At 37.0% G+C, this 9,063-nt stretch overlaps 1 protein-coding gene across 1 annotated transcript; it reads right to left on the bottom strand.

The window, feature by feature from the left end:
• Nucleotides 1-2,380: 2,380 nt before the first annotated feature.
• Nucleotides 2,381-7,142, bottom strand: LOC134796764 (uncharacterized). Its single transcript, XM_063769017.1, has 4 exons — nt 6,977-7,142; nt 5,432-5,578; nt 4,347-4,550; nt 2,381-2,823 (listed from the first exon to the last, which is right to left on the bottom strand). Exons 1-4 carry the CDS (start codon nt 7,061-7,063, stop codon nt 2,524-2,526), a joined length of 738 nt encoding a protein of 245 aa, XP_063625087.1. The 5' UTR covers nt 7,064-7,142; the 3' UTR covers nt 2,381-2,523.
• Between the last annotated feature and the right edge of the window lie 1,921 nt (nt 7,143-9,063).

Below are 9,063 nucleotides of genomic sequence, written 5' to 3'. Positions count from 1 at the left end.
GTTTTATAATGTTTAAAAAGTTTACTACCAATGGTCAGCTAAGTTGATCTGTAACGTGTGCTCTGCGGGGCAGTTTGAAACACTTACGGGGCACTTTGATTCACGTGCCAAAGTACCCCAAAATGATGTATCAAAGTGTCCCATGTAATATATCAAAGTGCCCTGCAAGTGGGGCACAATTGAACAAATCCCATTTTTTGTTAAAATAATATCTCTTTTACTGGCCATAAATAATAATATCTCTTTTACTGGCCATAAATTTAACAAAAAAAGGTATACTTTGTGTACCTTAGTAAATTTGTCATCTACTAAGTACAAAAAGAATGTATTTTGAGTTTATTTTGCGGCCTAAAATCAATTTAAAAATAAGGTGTACCAAGCTGCCCCGCTTCCCCCTACCTACCTAGTTTGCATTATTATTTAGCACATAACTTTGCATACGCTTAGCTTATAATTATTTGTAATTATGTATAGCTAATTTATTATAGAGATAGTTTGATTCTCGGGGAATAGGCATAGGATAGTTTTTATCCCAAAAATTACCCCTTAAAAGTGAAAAGTGAGGTATAGGTTTGTATGGGGAATCAATAAACGCTGAACATGAAATCTACGTCTACCCTACCAAAGATGCAGGTACGGTAGATATACTTAGAACCTAAACTTAAACAATTATTAACATCGGTTTACCTTTATTTTGCCGTCAATTTTTCTGCAGATTTTAGTCTCACAGAAAAATTTTCAAGTAATTTCAAATCGCAAAATAATCTTTACATAGAATATTTACTTCAAATAATTTTAGTTCGGATTAGTTATGTTTCACCAAAAAATTTAAACATTAGTTTTGTTTCAAGAACAATTTGTTCGTGTAATTTCATTTCACAGAATCATCGATCTGTAGAAAAGTCACTTCTTATAAATACGGTTCACAAAAATTGTATATACAGAATAGTCATCTAGTCTAATTTTATTTATTTAGTCGTTAATTTAACGCAATCTGCTTCTCTGGAAGGAATTCGTTTATAGGGGTTTCCGTTCTAGCCTAACCCACTTTTCTGGCAACAGTTCGTTTTCTTGGGGGTCGCAGTTCTAACCTAACCTAACCAACTTTTCTGGCAAGTTCGTTTTCTTGGGGGTCGCAGTTCTAACCTAACCTAACCCACTTTTCCGACAAGAAAACGAACCCTTGCTGTTCGTTTTCTTAGAGGTTGCAGCTCTAAAGTAACCTAAACACCTTTTTTAGCAATTTCAATGAATAATACGAGTATGTGAAAGGTAATTTAGTAAAATAATAATTGCTGAAATTAATATTCTGTGAACTGTAGTGTCGCACAAATAATATTCAATGAATAATAATTCTACAGTCAGTCTTTTATTTTATTTAAAAATCTTTCAATTCTGAATTTTAATCAAGTTACAAAATATGTTTTTTTGAAATGAATAATCGAAGAAACAGAATTGTAACAAAAATGTGCGATTCGATTATTCTATGAATAATTTTCTGTATAACAAAATTCTGCAAAAAATTTGGCGGTAACATAAGGGTACACCATTAACATCAGACGTCGCCGACGCTGATATACTTACATGGGGCCGGATAGTCGGCTCTCCCAACTAGTCGGTACATCTCTACTTCCACCAAACTCAAATATATATTTTTCACCACACCAGCTCGGAAAGGCTTACTTTGCACTTCAAAAACGGATAGCAAAGTTGCACTTTGCTATCAGTAATTCACATGTGAGGCAAAGTAATCAAATGCAAATTTTGAGTTGTTTTCTTATGTTTGCTGGTAGAATTGACTTTTAAATGATGATTTTGGATGATAAATATTTAATATATAACATTCATTTGAATTTGATTTGGTTTGATTTTGTTTGATATTTTACATTTAATATTTACTTCGGGTTGGTGTGGTGAAAAATTTTGTGTTTCACTCGGGGGCAAATTTTGTTTAACCCTCGTGCTTTGAAACCCTCGCAACGCTCAAGATTCCATTTTTCGAACCACTCGCTACGCTCGTGGTTCAATTTTGGAATCTTTCGCTTGCTCGGGTATCAATATTTGCACGAGCGGTTAAACAACAACTTTGCCCCCTTGTAAAACAAATAACTATTATAAGTTTATAACTTAAACCTGAAATAAATTAAAATTAAAACAAAGTTTCACGAACATTATTTTATTAAAACACTTAACAGATTGCACCTTAACCTGAACCTAGCAAAATTATAGTAAATTAATTGTTCTAAAAGTATTATTAATAATAATTTATTATAAACACAAAATATCAACATAAGATTAAGCATTCAGAAAAGACTATTGAAGATGTGTATTTGTAACTCGTCAAATATGATGTGCATCCTAATATTAAACCTATCAGCCAACTTTGAGTGGACAGTAGATCAGTTTGCTTTTAAAGTTTGACCATTCATCAGGCGCTTACTACGCTATTTTGGCGTATTTTGTTTTTATATTTACGTCCCTATGGAACTATAACTAGTGCATGACATTCTATAATGTCATCCACTAGTTATAGTTCTTTGTAACTCTTAAAGTTAGTGCATTTTGAATAGATCTACGTCTCTTCCTCCTGGCGTTGCCGCAGGCGGCCCGCGCGGCCTCGCAGGCGGCGTGCGCAGCCTGTTTGGTCGCATTACAGTCCGAGCATGCGCACTGCAGCTTGTGCTGTAAGTGGGATAACCTCGCTCGAGCTTCAGCAAGATTTCTAGACTTCTCCTGTAGACCAATCTTTGTCTTTTCTAGTACACAGAGAGCGGATTTTTCCACTTGGGCTGCTACATTGACCGCTTGTATCATTAATTTGTGCTGTAGACAAAAACGATTATTATTAATACATCATTAATTTATCAGATTACACATTAGTAAAGACGCAAAGGTACAATTTTTGATTAGGTTTGATATCTTTTATCTTTTATAGAGCTCAATATAAGTTGCAAGTGAAAATGACCACCCTATGACATAGGTACCTACTCGTCTTTTTGTATTTTTTATGCAGAATATTTATGCCGGGACCACACTAACGGTAAACGCCATTGGTTATCGCGATAATTGACACTTCATACGGCCACACTGGGATTAACGGCGTTAGTGTGGCCCCAGCATTAGGACTATGAAGTGAATTTGAAGCTAAAATAGTGCATAATAAAGGCCGGCCGTTGAAAGGTAAATATGTAATATTACATAGCTTTCTGTATAAACATTATACTCAGCCAAATGTAATTTTGGTGGAGATTATATTTGTTACTAAAACTAATTCGTAAAGATTTCATTAATACTTATTTTAACTGTAGAGATATAATTTTGAAATTTAAAGATGCGAGGTGCCTGCATAGCTACCTACTTCTGCCGATCCGCAGTTTGCATCTGACGAGGGCGTGGTGACTCGTCGTAGCCAAAGAGATGTACATTCGCCATCAGATATATCGGGAAAAAAATACAAAAAAGGAGCGGCCGAGGTGCTCAAAAATATTTCAACACGCACTCTAGCGCCTTGACTATAGAGGCGTGTTCAGATATTTGTGAGCACCTTGACCGCTCCCATATATCTGATGGCGAAGTGACTGTACTGAGACTGAGCTAAGCTTCGAGCAACACGGAAGGGAGGCGGCATTCGCACTATTTCCCCTCTGCCGAGGTACAAGATTAGCGCGTCAATCTAATCTAGCGCGGGTAATAAAACTAGTTGCACTTGGATTTTTCACTAGACCGAGTCCAGACGCGCGCGTGAACACTGCTGCACAAAAATGCCCGTTTGCTCGGTTTTTTGTTATAAAAAGAGGTCGGGGACATCAAATTTACAAAAAGAAAGTGTTACATTTCACATGTAATATTTTTTTTTACATATCATACGTTTAATTACATTCAAACACAATTATTATATTTTAGTCTCATGTAATTGTTGGATTTATCGATTTTGCTCGCTCAGTACAAATTGCGGATCGGTCGAGTGACAAATCCGACTTCTCATCTCTCAGAATACAATAACATACTTCAACGAAAATGTGTTAGTGTGCGTGTTGTGACACTTGTCACTCGTCCGTACACAAAAAGAGATCGAGGTTTGCAAGATTTGTATTTGACGTGTGTCATTTTCTATGTATTTGTGTCGTCATTACAGATTGGATTTTGTATGTAAGTGTGTGAGAAGTGCGACTGTGTGCACCTTTCCCCCCGCGAAAAATGGCAGAAAGATTTGTACGGTGAGATATCGCTTGGGCCCCTCCCTTCCGATGTGTCGGAAGCCGGTGTTGCTCGAAGGAGCTAAGCCTTTAGAGCCTGCGCTCCCACATTGCCCCCACTATGGGGTTTTCTAACATAGTCGAGCTTACCTGACCATTAGCCTGCTGCGCGAGCTGGCTAGCGGCGGCCACCGTGCCCTGCTGCTGGTGCACGGCCTGCAGGTTCTGCGCCACCACGGCCTCCGTCTCCTTGACCTCCTGCTGGAGCTGCTCAACAACTGCCTGCTTGCCCGCGAGCGCGGCCTCCGCCGCTTTCGCTGCTTGTAGAGCCTTTTCCGCTAGTTGAGTTTTCACCTGGAACGGGACTCATATTTTTTAATTTCAACAACTCAAATGGCGCAATGCTCTTGACGCGACTTCATTGTTAAGAGAATAAGAGAACTATGAAGTTCTTGGAATAATGGATTACCTACAGCCTCCTTGTATTCGTACGGCGTACCTACCACGTTCCTGGCCGACTAAGACCGGAAAATAAGATTGTATTTTCGCATTAATTATTACCAAGAAAATGTCCCCTGATAATTTAAGAATACAGATTAATAAGTGGCTATGTCCTCGGCCCGTAGACGACCTTAGTTCTTCTGTCAGAAGTAGTATTAAAATTACTATCAGATAACCAGCCAGCAATATTTTTTTAATAAAATAAAATGTGGTTCATCAACCTAAACTAGTGCAATATAAAGTTGGTCAAGCAGATCTTGTCAGTAGAAAAAGGCGGCAAATTAGAAAAATGTAGGCGCGAAGGGATATCGACTCATAGAAAATTTGAATTTCGCGCCTTTTTCTACTGACAAGATTTGCTTGACCATCTATATAAAGGGGTTTGAGACCTTCTAGTGGATTTATTACCTGTGGCAGAAAGCCTTGGTCTTCCAATTAATTACTAGTATAGTTAAAACGTAAGATAATTATTTAAAAAAAACGACGAAGCCTGTTGCGGATATCATCATTGGTATGTTTGGGACGAAATATGTTGCTGATTTGCATTTGTAGCCACCGGACGAAGCCTGCGTTGCGGATTTCTTACATACCTATAACTGGAGTATTTTTTAAGATTTTGTTTTTGTCGGTTATTGTAACATGACTTGTAGTTATAGTGAGCTGGGAATATAAGTAAAAACGTTGTTGACAATATTAAACTGAGAAAACAATAATATAAATTGAGAGTCGCTAACCATATGCGCGGCCTGCGCTCCAGCCGCGTTTTGAGCCGCTTGCGCAGCCTTAGCTTCCGCCGCCGCTTTCTGCGCGATGCTGGACGCGCACTTGGTCTTGGCGCAGTCACGTCCTGCCGTCTCATGCGGGGGCTCTGGACTTTGTACCTTTGTCAAAAACAAAAACGGAAAAAAATCTCTAACACGTGGAAATAATTCGTAGGTAATAAATAATAGGCTGCGACATTGAACTTTTATGTTACGCTACTGTTGATTTTAGGCTGTGTTTTCACGACTTTATTTAAAAAAGTACTACATGTACATTTGGCATTAACTGGCCTCGCATCGCTCGACCCTCACGCTTGGCAGATATTGCCTATTATCCGGCTTTTGTAGTAATATGGTATTTTAGGCTAGATAGACAGAACGGCAGCAGTAGCACAATAATAAACGCTGCACCTAGATTAGCGAGGAGGCAAGATCATTATACCAAAAACCGGCCAAGTGTGGGTCGGACTCGCGTTCCAAGGGTTCCGTATATTACCCAATTTTTAATAATGTATTTTTTATAGGTATGTAAAACGCGAGTGAATTGCCTTTAAAAAACCCGGAGGGTTCGGATCAAAAACTAAGTAATTAGTCCGACTCACGCTTGACTGCATATTTCTAATAGATTTTCCTGTCATCTATAGATAAAGAACTATTTTGTATATTTTTTTCAAAATAATAGACCCAGTAGTTTCGGAGATAAAGGGCCGAATGGTCATTTTTTGGCTATTTTCAAAACTCTTTATTTTAAAATTACAAAAAAAAATATTTTGAGATTCTCAAAATGAGCTCTTTCATTTATTTGATATGTAACACGATATACTTTAAAAAACATTATTTTTTTAATTTTCTCATTTACCCCCCAAAAGTGGCATTCATGTTTAAAATTCATTTGTTTACGTAAGATGTCCGTCTTTGGGTCACAAATTTACATATGTGTACCAAATTTCAACTTAATTGGTCCAGTATATTTGGAGAAAATGGGCTGTCACAGACGGACAGACAGACGCACGAGTGATCCTATAAGGATTCCGTTTTTTTCCTTTTGAGGTACGGAACTCTAAAAATAAAGAACATGCGTTTATGGATCGGGCCCGGGGTGAATAGCGGTTATTCGACTGACAAGAACTGGGGTTTTAAATATAAAACCTAATAATTGCTGTCAAGCAATTATTTGGGTTGACACAACTTGACGTCCCTTTCCGTGCACGGCCGCAGATAATGACTTGAATTTTGACAACATTTTACATTACAAAGGGACAGAATGATTCTTCTCTGAATCGCTGTCGAGGTTTTGTAGGAAGTGTCCTTTCTGTACGGTAATACTTTTAATTATTATCCTACTAATGAATATTATATTACGCTAACGTAATAGTACAGTCAGCAGCAGAAGTTGCTAAACGGGCTAGGTGTTCAAAATGCTCTTGACGCGACTTCATTGTTAAGAGAATAAGAGCGTGTCAAGGTAATTTTGAAAACCTCGCCCGCTTAGCAACTTCTGCTGCTGAGCTGATGTACCTGACTCTGTACACGCTGTTGTAGTGCTTTATCCTGCGGCAATGTCCACACCGAAGTCGCCAAAAGTACTAAAAAACACAACCTCATTATAGGCACATTAATAAAATGTCACTAAATGCAAATAAAATGTAAAAATTAAAGATTATTCTGCAGAAATGTTTTGTCATCAGTGACGGAAACAAATCACAATCTACTGTCATTTCAAACTCATTTGACTTATTTGGCATCATATCATATTGTTGACCAGCCAGGACAAGAAGGCCAGCTACAAGAGAACTAGCAGATACTCTTTTAATCTTATGCCTAGGTAAACGTGTAGGTATAAGATTAAAAGGCCAGACATGAAGGGATTCGCCGAATGCCGAGCCAATTAATTCAAAGACGTTTTAAAATCGTATATTAGTCGATTTTAAAGAACTCACAATAAACTTGAAACCTCTGTATAATTAGGTATTTCTGTAAAAAGAAGACAATTTTTGAAACTTCAGTTACCTTATGTCTAACGTGTCAAAACTGTAGTCATTTTCTGTAAATTTAAATTAAATTATTGTGTTTATATAAAAGCGTAATATTATGAATTGATGATGAATGACGAGTCGATAAAACGTTAAATTGCTTCCGAGTAAATTGCAAAAGTTATATTCAGCAAGCTACTTTGAAAAAGCCGGCGATACCCAGAAGTTGTCGGTAAGAATATTTTTTAATATTAAGGTCAATGTGGCTAATTTCGTCATAGGGACTATTCCGTCCACTAGCGTTTTTCTCGAACAACTAACAAATTTTTTCAATTCATTCATTCAAATGTTTCAGCAATCAAAAGCAAATGATTATTTTTTCCTACGATTGAAAATCAAAGAAATATAATATGCTCGTGGACGGAATGGCCCCTATGACGGAATTATCCACATTGACCAGGGTTGTTGACGCATGTTGAATTTTATAATTAAATCTAATGACCAAATTCACACAGTAAATACCTCAAAGTTTCAATATTTAAGCTCTTTATGTTTTTTTAAACATCCAAAAAGGAAAAAAATAATGGTACCATTCGATTCCTTACATTTTATTAATAAAATATTGTACAGCAACTACATATATAAACGTAATATTTCACTGACAAAATTGCAATTTCTTTGTTTTTCATACATCGAAACGGCTTCTAAGCAATACTGACGTCACGGTGTATTTTTGTCGTCAGTAAACTGCAATTGTCAGACACTGACTATCATTTTCATTTTGTATTATTTTAAGGCAATGGAACCTATATAGACATTTGATCCTGAAAACAAACCTGATCGACTGATACCAGGAATAAAACAAATTTTTATTCATGGTATCAGTCGATCAGGCCTTTAAACACTGTGTTTTTTTATTTCCGTTAATTTCAAGGGTGTATTCTTGAGCGTAAATCAAGTAACTTTCTCAAAGACACCGGAAGGTATTCTAATTAACTCCATTTCGGAGATAATCAATCATAAGGCCCCTACAAGCGTGTACACTTGCCTTAGGGCCTGTTTACATATTGATCAGTGTTTAGTAGGTATTTGCTATTAAGCATGAGCCTACTCAGCCTAGATAGTACCTATACTATCTCGGATGATCGATGTTCGAAATGTCATTATTTAATATATTTTCAATTGTTTGGTTGAGTTTAATGTAATGCCCGTGTTACAACAACGCTATTATAACAAACAATTTTTTTCATTACCTGTACCATTTAGCTTTCTTAAACGTACTTAACCCCAAACCCCTTAATACCCGGAAGTTAACGGAATTCAAAAAAACAATGTGTATAAGCTTGTTTCATGTACACACTGGATAAAGCGATAATCAAAGAAACATAGCAACATCAAGATTGGGTAATTCGCCAGTAACTGGCCACCGGCCAATAACTGGCCACCCTAAACTAAAAATGAATTATATTCAGCTATAAGGCGGCTAGTTATTGAAGGCTGTGGCCAGTTATTGAAACCTTATAATAAAATGAATTCTGTTTGTAGGTGAATAAAATTCATTTTAGTTTAGGGTGGCCAGTTACTAACAGGTGGCCATTTACTGGCGAATTACCTAGGTACTTTACGAGATTC

This window comes from Cydia splendana, chromosome 1, assembly GCF_910591565.1.
Source record: "Cydia splendana chromosome 1, ilCydSple1.2, whole genome shotgun sequence".
NCBI lineage: Eukaryota > Metazoa > Arthropoda > Insecta > Lepidoptera > Tortricidae > Cydia > Cydia splendana.
The sequence above is the reverse complement of the archived record's forward strand: the minus strand, read 5'-3'. Positions and strand labels throughout refer to the sequence as shown.

Bases quoted from the DNA above. Each gene is read 5' to 3' on its own strand.
- LOC134796764 (XM_063769017.1), bottom strand. From the start codon at position 7,063: ATGAGGTTGTGTTTTTTAGTACTTTTGGCGACTTCGGTGTGGACATTG. The intron at 5,579-6,976 runs GTACATCAGCTC...TTTTTGACAAAG, and splicing joins AACAGCGTGTACAGAGTCAG to GTACAAAGTCCAGAGCCCCC. The intron at 4,551-5,431 runs GTTAGCGACTCT...GTCCCGTTCCAG, and splicing joins GAGCGCAGGCCGCGCATATG to GTGAAAACTCAACTAGCGGA.